The sequence below is a fragment of the Oryzias melastigma genome, linkage group LG3, assembly GCF_002922805.2.
Source record: "Oryzias melastigma strain HK-1 linkage group LG3, ASM292280v2, whole genome shotgun sequence".
Classification (NCBI taxonomy): Eukaryota; Metazoa; Chordata; class Actinopteri; order Beloniformes; family Adrianichthyidae; genus Oryzias; species Oryzias melastigma.
Genome location: NC_050514.1, coordinates 5,922,052 through 5,934,324, shown reverse-complemented (window position 1 = coordinate 5,934,324; position 12,273 = coordinate 5,922,052). Strand labels below are relative to the sequence as shown.

General features: G+C 37.9%; 1 protein-coding gene across 2 annotated transcripts in view; it reads left to right on the top strand.

The window, feature by feature from the left end:
* LOC112160673 (A disintegrin and metalloproteinase with thrombospondin motifs 7) overlaps window positions 1-12,273 on the top strand; it is a 177,891-nt gene that overhangs the window by 4,163 nt on the left and 161,455 nt on the right. For both annotated transcript variants that reach the window (XM_024295388.2, XM_024295387.2), the window contains exon 2: window positions 5,814-6,181. In XM_024295388.2, the coding sequence (XP_024151156.1) occupies window positions 5,814-6,181 (368 nt within the window). The remainder of the gene's footprint in view (window positions 1-5,813; window positions 6,182-12,273) is intronic.

Genomic DNA, 12,273 nt, shown 5'->3' with positions numbered 1-12,273 from the left:
ATTGCACCCAAAAAAGTCAAATAAAGGGCTTTACATTAAAACTCAATCATTAAAACGGTAATTAAAAGACCCATTCCAATGAAAATCATATATTTTTGTGTTTTTAACAAGTTCTCGCAGTATTTTTCTCATAATAGATGACCTATATAAAATAATTTACAATTTAAACTGCATATCTGAGCATTTCTTATTTCAAATCCCGGTGGATTACAAAACCGGATGCTAGAAAAAGCTGGGATTAATGACGCAGCTACTGAAATGGTGGTACCAAAGTCTCTTGTACCACTCTGCCCCTCTGCCCCCCCCTGCGCACATTCATTTTCCTCATCCGAGGTGGTGTCTGGCTCAAAACTGTATGGCTGGATTGATCCAATATTGCTTGACATTAATTTTGTGCCGCTAATGCTAGCTTGGACTATAAGCTCATGCGTGAGCGTGCAGACAGATCTCCCAGTGACGGGGGAGGGGCAGGGGGCGGGGTTTCTTTGAGCCAACAGTCCCGCCTACAAGTCTGAATTGTATATCTAATGAGCTACTGCTGCTGGGCATAAAATATGTCTTAATTTTTTTTTTTTTTTAATTTAAGCTAAACACTGTACAGTCATAATTAAAAGACTAGTGGGAACGTTCTTATAAAAGAAGAAAAAATGTGGTTGGAGTGCGACTTTAAAGCAAAAATAAAGCACAGCAGCAGAGCAGAGTCTCATGCTGTGTCAAAAACCTGTCAATAAAAATGTATTTTAGAGGTTTTTAAAATAGGAACAATAAAGGTGCTGGCCGAACCCTCAAAGTCCTACAGCTTTGGTGCACAGATCAAAACATCGTTCCCCTCTGAGCTTTCTCTTGGACAGGGAAGCTGAACCACTGACCTGAGCCACCGGGCAGGGGGTGTACGGTGGGAGAAGCTAAGAAAGGGATGGCAGTAAAATATCATTTAGACTGAAAAGCAAATAAATGAATCTTAAACTGAACTATTAAAAGGCACAGGCAGTAAATGAAGGGAAGCTCATATGTAAGATGTAAATCACAGGTTTGACAACATTAAGGTAGGCCCAAAGAAACAAAAGCAAAGAGTGGCAAACTGTCATTTAACTTCAAAGAAAAAACAACTCAGCACTTGGAGTAGATTTTGGGGCTCTGTGAGCCTTATGATTTGATTTTTCCTTTTTTTGTTATTACAAAAGCATGTTTCACCTAAGAAACAGGTGAGTCAGATCTACCAGTGCCATGCTCAGGAGCAGGAGGATAAGATTTCACCTTTTTGTGTGTCAGAACATATTCTTCTGCCTGGATAATGGCATCAGAAGACTTTAAACCCATTCAGATAAACTAGATAAACTATCATCTCCTCTAGGAAACAGTTCTTCAGTTCCTTTGGTGGCACAAGCTCTTGGAGTCCTGTACCTTCCCACCGACACCCCTGAGTGAAAGAAATCTCCCTTTTGTGTCTAAACTTCACATGCTTTGTTTTTTTTTTTCTTGAGGCACAAAAACTTTTGCCTATAAACTTCAGGTGAGAGTTTGCAAGCACAAAGCGCCCCAACCTTCACCTTGACACACCTTGAGCACTCTCTGAAGCAGCGGCGGACAGGTCCTTGTAAACCACTTCAACGTGTCAGCAGTTTGCTCAAAAAAGATCCAAGCGGAAAAATGTCTATCGTTAAATGGAAGGATAAATCTAACACGCGTAATCAAACAGAGTGAAAAGAAACACAGAATGCTGAGAATCAAGTAATTTTCATAGAAACTGTCACTTTGTTTCTTTCTCCATCTTTCAGACTTCAACATTGTGATTAAGTTTCTTTTCTTTAATGCATAAATGGAACGTTTCATCTTCTTTCAAAGAAAGCAACGTTTTGAACTTATCTCCAAATTAGCAGAATTACTATTTTTAACTGGCTCAACAAAATTCTTTGCCTTCAAAGTCTGTTTGGCTTAATAAATACAATATTGCCAGATTGATCAGCAAAACTAATAGTTGATTCTTCAATTCTAAGCAAGTAAGTCTTCAAGGACAACATCCATGTTAAAGTAGAGACATATAACAGTAAAAGGAAGCAAAAATAAAAAGGTATTACTGTCCATACACAATAACACACCTGAAGAGGTGAATACAGGACAAGATGGGTAAGAAAGGGTTTAATTTAACAAGACAGACGGGTAAGCAAAGCTAGTTTCCGAAAAAAAAAAAATGTGTGCAAATATGCAGCAAACCAACATAAGAGCAAAAGGAGCTCAGACCACACAAGTAACAACATGGACTGCTGCATTAAACAAGTATTGACACAAGTGACACAAAGTCTGAATAAAGTTGGAAAAACTCCCGGACAAGCCCCCAGATGTGCACCACTCGGTGAGATCTAGGGGAACATGAAAAAGACCACCGTATGTGGAAAGAATGGGATATGAATCCGTTTGGGAATAGGGTTTATTAGCCAAAAAAAGAGAAAAGCATAGAATCAACCAACCCCAGCTCTGATGCTAGCTATCTGTTGGGGAACTAACTGACAGGAACAAAAAAGATTGAAATACCAAAGTCTACCCCCAACCTAACACATCAAATCCCTCCCACTTAGTATGGACTATAGGAGAGTGGAAAAATGTAAAAACAATTGAGTAACTGAATGATTTACACTGTCAAGACAGATGAACCGCACAGCTGACGTTGAGAAAAGAAGGCGGAGCCTAATAAGCTGAGGCACAGAGGTCCAGCCTAATTATTGGAGGCCATGGATGGAACAGTGTGGCTATGTCCGAATTCCTACCCCAATCCCTAACTACTAACACACTATGTAGTGCAGGACTATCTGGTGCCCTGGATTTTAAAACCAATTCGGACACCATGCTCACTACATTTCTTTCTTTTTTTAAACACCAAATATGACATCACCAATTTCACAAACTAAAAGTCTAATCAGTAGGAGCATGTCCTGACATCTATTTGGGACTCCACTGTGTCCTGATGATGAAAATGTGGATGGTTTATCAAAAAATGACATTCAAACACTTTTTTTTTTTTTTTGCAAAACTTGCTCAACCGCAATGCATTGTGGTCTATATTTGCTAATGTAGTGAGCATTGATACATGGCAGTTTTTTGCAAAGACTTCTGGGAAATTTCTAGTGCACTCAATTTTGGAATTAGTAGATTCAGACAGCACTAGAAAATGGCAAACGCGCTATATAGTGAGTATGGAAGGAATTCAGACATAGCCTGTGAAAAGTATCCGCTTATCTTGAATATGAAGGCAAAAGAACAGATTTTGGGAGATGTGTAAATAACATCAGTGTCGTACTCTTGATTTAAGCTAGAGTTGACCATCTGGAGCTGCTGCTGCAAAAATGAATGTTGCATTAAGTTCACAGCACAAAGACCAGATATTCTCTATGATGTACTGATGATACAAAACACTGTAATTAGACAGAAAACCGTTTCCACCTGCAACAACTATTTTCTGTCTCTGCACTGATTAAGTATCTGCTTGTTGACTAACAAAATCCATAGAGCAACTGAAGTTAACCTTCAGAGATCAATGCAGTATGTTTCAGTCATTGTGGCTCACTAAACAAATCTGTCACCAATTCGCTCATTCAAAATATTAATTTTAATCATTAAAGCATTTTCTGTTCAGCAAAGATTTCTGCTTGTATCCAACCCTCTTGTTGCTGTAGTAGTTTTATTGGATTCACAGAAAGAATTCAACTCATTTGAGCATTCATTCAGTTTTCTTTTTATCTCTAGACCCTGTTTCTTAAAGATGATTTAGAGGTCTGCATGCTTAACCTCTTCTTTTTGCTAGTCGAAATTGCAAAATTCCAGAGTTTTTCTAGCTTTCAAATGCTACAATACAGCCGGCTGTTTGTAGAGCAGGTCACAGTCTCAAAGAGCTGACAATGTCAGTCTTTGAAAAAACATTTATCTCAGAGGATGAGTCTACGCTAAATGCATCATATTTCTTTCCAGGTCAGCCATAATATCATAACTAAACTAATGACTCTTTTTATGTCTGAAAATTCCAATACATCATAAAAAATATTCTAGTTACTTATTCAGATAACCATATGAGCGTAATTGTAATGATCACTAAGCTTTCAATTATTTGTACAAAAAAAAAAGGCAAATTTGGAACACTGGGTTTAATGTTTAAACTGTGCAAAAGTAAAAAAAAAGTCTAAAAAAAAAGACAAGAATTCAAGGATTAATAGTCACCAGTCTTTGTTGGGTGGGCCAGTAAAATCAACAGTGGTTGCAATGTCCACAGAAGCTGTAAATATTAAAGAGTAGCAACTGCAGAAAGTGCAACTATTCAAATCTGACTTTGTAAATTAGGCTCAAAAAGTCAATTGGTTTGGCAAAATGTGAAGAGCTGGTGTCAGGAGAAGGTTCCATCTCACCTCAAGTAATTCTTTTAAAGTCCCACTCCAATCAGTCATGTGTTTTTGGTGTTTTTAACGTGTTCTCATAGCATTTTTCTCAATTAATGACTTATAAAAGAATTCAAAAAATGAGTATTTCTATTATTCAAATCGTAAAACGGATGGATCAGTAGTAGACAAAGAAATATGGTTTGAAAAAGTTTGGGTTTGTGATGGAGCAACTGTGATGGGCGGACCATGAGTCTCCAATTCTAAATCATCCACTTGAAGACAAACAGATCCAATAACGTCTTTATTTTCCTCATCTTAGCATCCATCTGGTTCTAATGTTAGCTAAGGGTTGTGAGGAGCTACAAGCTCATGGAAGAGAGTGTAAAACAGAGGCATGCTGGGATATCGTCGGGTTACTTCAAGGCCAACAGTTCGCTCAAATCCCAGACGCGAATTTCTGATAAACTCCTGCTGCTCTTCTTTACATATGTCTTAAAGAACGACACAGGGTGTTTGATTTTTGTGAAAGGGGCATGCTAATTATGACAAGCTAGCTGGGAATGAACAGTGCTAAAAATGGATCAACTGACAGTAATTCTGGTAAAAATGTAATTAGATGTATTTGTGTGCTAGGTAGGAAACAAAGTATGGCATTGACATAAAATGTTCATTAAATAGTTCATTAAAATTTAACAAAGTTCAAAGAATGTCAGGCTGAATGGTATTTTCACCTCACCAATCTGGCCTTATTTATAAAAAGTCTGGTGTGAAGAAAATTGTTTGTAATTGTATAAATATATAATTCACAGACACATTTAAAACTGAAGGTAATTTTTATAAAATAGTCTCAAAATCTTAAATGTACAAGTTGACTAATAAAACTGTTTAAAAAGGATCAGTAAAGGTTGACCTCTGCTGAACTAGAACTAGATTAGAAAATGAAGTTACAGCCTCACATGAACTGAGAGGTTCCTTGTGTTTACTTTACATCAGGAAATTTCTCTATATAGGTCAAATAAAAGAAAAACAAATGTGAAAAAAATAGATAGTGAAAGTTAGTCTTACGCAACTTCTTCTTGTTGTTGATATCATTCTTTCTTTTCTTGTTTTACTTCTTAAAAATAATTCACGCAAAACAGAAAGGTTGAGAAAAAAAATCATGACTTGAATTCAGTGAGAGTACAAATACATGTTTGGCTTTGGTACAGGCGTACTGCTTATCTTACCTTTTGAAGACATATTGTCTCCCACACATGAAAGCAAAATGCAGATGGTTAGAAAAGGAGTCGTTTGAAGTCAGCAAGAGGAACTTCAGTTGTACTGAGCATGACTGGAGACACAGCCATGTGGTTCTGGTTTGTTTCGCTATGCATGTTGTTCTTTAATAACCTCTACAAGATGAAATCATCCACAAAGTCATTTTGTTTTTTGCCTTAACTTTCACAGACAGATTTCTCCAGAGCCTACCTCACTATGAAGTGGTTCACCCCACCAGAGTGGATGCCAAAGGCCACTTCCTGTCCCACTTCCTGCCTCACCATGCCCGCCGTGTGCAGCGCAGGGGAGCCTCTGAGGATCCAGAAGATCCGGATCGGGTCTTCTACCAGTTTTCCCTTGGTGGCCACGGCTTGCAGTTTAACCTCACCCTGAATACAAACCTGTTGGCACCAGGCTTCCTGACAGAGAGGAGGTACGGTGGCCTGAAGGGGGCCAAAATCCACCATCCCGGAGCCTCTCGATGCCATTACTTTGGTGAAGTGTTGGATGAGACCAGTGTGATGGGAAGCGCAGCCATAAGTACATGCGATGGACTGGTGAGTTACTGCAACTTTATTAATGTGGATTTTTTTTAAGGAAATATGACACTAATCATCAGCAAATCAAAGATTTTCTTTGCACAACAGTCCTTATAAACACAGTGGCAGTGCAGGCACAATTTATCTGTATGATGGAAATATTCTACAGTTGGAGATAACGATATTGTGAGAAAACTAAAAAACTTTTCCTGCATCCCCTGCAGGAAAAGCCACTGGTGATTATGAATCATTACTGAGTTATAAAACTAGATGGTAAATGTTACAGCTTAACAGTATCCGCTATAATGAACACATCTGCAGAGCAAATGAGCTCCTCTTACTCACCTGCAGTTCCTCTGAATTTATGCGATGGATTGTCTTATTTTAATAAGTTTCAAGGCTTATTCAGAGCAAAGGAGGCAGAAAATTATTGTAGACCTTTTCCCTCTTCAGTTATGGCTCTGGAAATGTGAGAGCCAAGACAACTAGAATAACTTTCATAGATTTTCCTTTTTTTTCCATTGGTAAAATATGTTTTAAGGTGTTATTTTAACACATACATGTTTGCATTGAGAAATATGTTCGTGTTCAGGGTTAAAAATAGACCAACTGAGTCATCAGTCAGAACATGAAATGTATACTAGCGTAAAGCCTTTCCCTGCAGCTATATTAATTCTAACCAACATCACAATTTTACTCAAGTAGCATAAAACAGCAAAGAAATAATTAAAACATTTAAATAAAATAAGAATTGAAAAGCAATTTTTAAAATTTATTTTAATAGAAATGAATGTGTTCATTTCAACAGTACTTTGGGTTGAGAGACTTTTTAGTGTTATTCATGACAACTGAAACTAAATTCAAACTTACTTGGTTATCTTAAATATAGTTAACTGTTCACATTGGTCCCTTGCTATATTGTGATTCTTGATTTATTCTTTTTTTTCAGTACAATTTTGCGTGCTTTTTTTCTGCAACAGTGCCTGTGTTCTGCATCCTGATTGGCTGTTGACCTTGGTGATCAATCTCCTCTGTTCTCTTTCTGCGATTCTGAGTGCGATCAGTTTGTCACATTTACATAAGTCCTTGATTGTAATCATATTTTTGTTTCATTCTATAGTACTGGAATTATTTTTCCATGAAGGCTCGAACTTTGAGAGCTTAAACAACAATTTAACGATGATACAATTTTAATGTCTGCCCGAGAAAACTGTATGAATTCTGTAATGAGGAGTTTTATAACCTTAAAACTTCTACAAGCCTACTTTGCAGATTTAACTCATTACGGGTTATTTTTAGAACGTAACTCCCTCAATAAATGAGGGAGCACTGTACATGTATTAGTAGATCTGGACAAAACCAAATATCAAACAATTTCTAATCATTTTTGTAATGTGGAATCTAGAGGTCTCAAGGCAGATCGTGTGGCTGCTTTATATTTCCAAGTGATTTGTAATTGTTGCACATCCATTGAAGTGGAATCGCCCCAGTCGCTGCAGAATGTAACACCTGTTGGTGACATCACCCATGACTGGAACTCTACACACCCGTAGTACAGTCAAATACTAATTAACTTGAATTTATTTCAGTGTTTAGAGTACGTGATGATTTCTCATATCTTGCAGCACTAGAGAACACAGTTTGCCCCTTTTTAAAATGTTCATTGTTTTGCCTTTGTATTTCCTTCTTCTGTTAAGTGGACAAACAAACACACCACTCCCTCTGCCTCATTGTGCCGCATATGCAACAAGTGTATGAGCAGCCAGGATGTCATTCATGTTAAAAAATAAACACTGGAAACGACTGTGTTCCTTGAAAAGTATAAAACGCCACTCAGAAGTTCATCCCAGTCATTGCTAACAGTCTCATTTAAAACCAGCCAACGTTAGTATGAACGAGACCGCTACACTGTGAAACAATTGACGATCGCTGTGAAGTATATCATGTCTATAGAGAACTCTCTTTGTTACACTATGAAGAAGAAATGTCTTTGATGTAGTGATGCGTGAAGTGTGTAAACAGTGAATGTCATCAGTGCATTCACGAACCAACCATACGTTAGCAAGCCTTGGCTTACTATGACCTGCTAACTGATCTTTATTTTTGGGTGATAACCTTTAAGATCTCATTTTTTATTATTATTCTTTAACTAATGTGGTTTACTTACATCAGGGTGGGCACAGATGTACTAGTACCTGCTTTTTTTATTTTATTTTTTTTTAGCATACCTTATTGTTCCATGTCTTTATTGGCTGTACACACCTGATCCAGGTGATCAGCCATGAGGGGCAGATATCTTGAAATCATTCTAACACAGCAGTCTTTGAGGCTTGAAGTTGCCCACCCCTGTAGATGTGAAAAAGTGATTACAAGTCTAAGTTAGTGTGCAAATACTTTATTAACACTGTATTTACTTTAAGTTTACAGTACAAGTGTTAACACTTAAAGTGGGTGAGTTGTTTCCTTTGTCATGTAGAGCCATCTTTTGTTGGAGGCTCAGATGTAATTGGAAACATTTGACTTGCAAAACGCAATATTAATATTTAACATTCTGTTTGTGAACTGTATAATAATTACCTCGTAATTGCAATCTCTAAAAACCATTAACAGAAACATTATGCTTGTTCAGTAAAATGGAAAGAATAGCTACTCTTGTACATAGAAAAAAAGAGCAAACATTGTTTGTTTATGAGTGTAAAATAATGTTTTCAAGTTAAGACACTTGAGGTCTTATATCCCAAGTGTATTCTTTGAGTTACAGAAGACCTTTGTGTTTTGTCTGAAGTCTTGTTTTTGTTAGTACTTTGATGTCATCTGATAGCAAGAAGTAAGACGGTAAAGTTTTTTGACATTATCTGTCCATAATGTTTGAATTAGTTCTAGTTTTATTATTATTGCTGTTTCTCGGTACATTATTTACTCAATGTTGATTTGGGCACAGTTGTTCCTGCTATATTTTTGTGGGTTTTTTTCCCTCAAAATGACCTCCTTCACAATCATTGTAGATTATTTTCAAACTCTGTTCACATGGAAACCACACAAACACATGAAAAGCAGGCATGTAAATGGGATGTTTACCCACTAGTACAAATATAGTCGTGGAACGCTTCAGCGGTGTGATTGAACTGAATGATATTTGTAATGAGAGACTTGCAAAGGTGGAGACCATTGTTGTGAGCACTTTAATGTGGTCAAGCGCTGCCTTGTTTGTTCATAGCAGTTCAAATGCTTGGGGAAAGGACGAGCTATTCAGTGAGTCACAGCAACCATCAACATGTATACACTAGATCCATGGATCTTGTTATCCACAGGATTTTGAAAAAGAATAGATTAAAGCAAAAGTTTTGTTCAGTCCACTCACCTTCAAATTAACTTGGACCAAAACTTAGAACAAAACAGCTGTTTACACCTCCTAAAAACTGGATATTATTACATTAAAAGAGCTTTTGGAACTATTCTAAACATACCGGTGCATTCACCGGCCACTTTATTAGGTACACCTTGCTACTACAGGGTTTTACCTCCTTTTAACATCAGAACTCCCTTAATCCTTGGTGGCATAGATCCAACAAGGTACTGGAAACATTCCTCAGAGGGTTTGGTCCATATTGACATGATAGAATCACACAGTTGCTGCAGATTTGTCAGCTAGACATCCATGATGCCAGTCTCTCATTGTCATGTTCAAGAAACCAGTCTGAGATGATTCCAGCTTTATGACATGACGCCTTATCCTGCTGGAAATAACATCAGAAGATGGTACTCTGTGGTCATAAATGGATGGACATGGTCAGCAACAATACTCAGGTAGGCTGTGGTGTTGTAACCATGGTCAGTTGGTACTGAGGGGTCCAAAGTGTACCAAGAAAATGTCCCCCACACCATTATACCACCACCACCAGCCTGAAGCATTGATAAAAACATTTCCACCCACAGAACTTCAACTCACTGGATATTTTCTCTTTACTGACTATTCTCTATAAACTCTGGAGATGGTTGTGGGTAAGAATCCCGGTAGATCAGGAGTTTCTGAAATATTCAGACCAGTCCATCTGGCACCAACAACCATACTCCATTCAGAGACACTTCAATCACCTTTCTTCCTTATTCTAATGCTCAGTTTGAACTGCAGAAGATTGTCTTGACCATGTCCACATATCTAAATGTATTGAGTTCCTGCCATGTGATTAGAAATGTGCATTAAAGAGCAGTTGGGCAGGTGTGCCTAATAAAGTGTCCAGTGAGTGTTCATATTTTTAGAGAAAACTCTGTTTTTTTTTAGTTTTAGGGGCTGTGCCCTTTACTGACACTGGGTTCCATGGTCATTTAAGGAAGTACAACATTTGCTTTTCTATGATCCTTCAAATTTTGGAACGGATGTTTACCTTGCAACAAAATAGCATTTGTTTGTTGGTTGCAGAATTGAGACATTTTTTTCTTCTTACTGGCAGCCTCCACAAGGATGAATTGCAGGGCCACTTCAAAAAGGAGAATCATTACAGATAGAAAATTCCATATGAGCCATCAAGTGTTCCTTGAACCGCTGTTCGTCACCTCACTCCACTGCAGAAACTGCACTTCACACATTCTTCGGTCAGGTAAAACGTAAAAACAAGACTTAGCTGAATTCTACATTCAAATAAATTCACAAAACACTCAATACACGAGTAATGAGGTTTTTTTAAAAGTCAATGCAAAAATTACACTGTTGTTTTTCTTGGACCATTAATGCGCTGGGCCATTCTATGATTTCCCTCGTCGCCTACAATCCTTTTTGGGGGCCTCTCATTGGTGGCCCCATGCTTGGTGGGGAGGTTTGTCCTTGGCTCTGTCCTGAGTCAACTGAGGGGTCAGCTGGTGACCTGCCTGGAGTATCATGCAGGCACCCTACTGTGGGGCTTGTTTCTTGGCTCAGTGATGGGGAGGTGATCAGGACTCTGGAGCCATGGTGGGCCCCATGCCTGGATCTGGTCGGGCTTTTTTTAGGAAGTGGGCTCAGCAGCACATCTTTTTGTTAGCTGGTGACAGGGAGCTGTGTTGGAGAGTGGCGCATTTTTTTGGGATACAAGTTCCCATCTTTTTTTTTTAACATTTCATAGCATTATTGCTAACTTTTGTAAACACACTGCTGGCTCAACCTTGCAAAACACAAACCTCTGTGTGCATCCTGTTATGATACTGTATATTTGATGTGTTTCCATGGATGCATTTACCGTATTTTTTCGAGTATAAGTCTCTTTGGAGTATAAGTCGCACTTTTGGGAGAAATGTCTGACATTTCAGAAGAAATCTAACCAAGCCAATGCGTTAACATTGAACATGATTCACACATCAAACTCACAACTAATGTCTCTTTTTTGACACACATCAAACTCATATCCGCTACCTCTTTTGACACAGGTCAATTGGATCCTCGATGCTTGTTCAAAAATGTTTTTAGAAACTAGACGCTCCTGTCACATGTAGAAGAAACTACCATCAAGTTTTTTGCCTCATCGCTACATGGAAGCATTGACTATGGAAGCATTGACTGTACATATTATTTATAATGCACAGAAGATGATATCCAGAGATTAGGCTTGTTTATTTTAAAAAGTTCTACAAAATCATGTCTCTATGTCTGGTTCATGCAATGTTTCAGTCGTTTTTTCTTACAGCGATTGTTACGGTCCTATATTGCTGGAGCTGCCTAAATGATGATGCTTTTACCTGTTATTCTGTGTCTCTGTAACCCAGTTTGATTACATTAGTCAGAGGGAGCAAAAAAATAAAAACAAGAATAATAATCTTTCAATACAAATAAGAAAAATATCAAAATATAAGAGGAAAACAATCATATTCTCCTCCGTGTTTGTTTTGGACGACACTTCTTCTTCTGGCACTGACTGTGGCAAATACTGATACACACATATAGCCCCCTCCACTGGTTGTTAGCAGGAACAGCTGCTAAAGAGGCTATGTATGTTAAAATAATTACAAATAGTAATTCCTGAGTATAAGTCACACCCCTGGCTAAACTATGAAAAAAAACTGCAACTTATACTCCAGAAAATACGGTATACTAAATGGATAGTAGATGGTGGGGATTGGTGTGTGTATTTTTCGGAAAC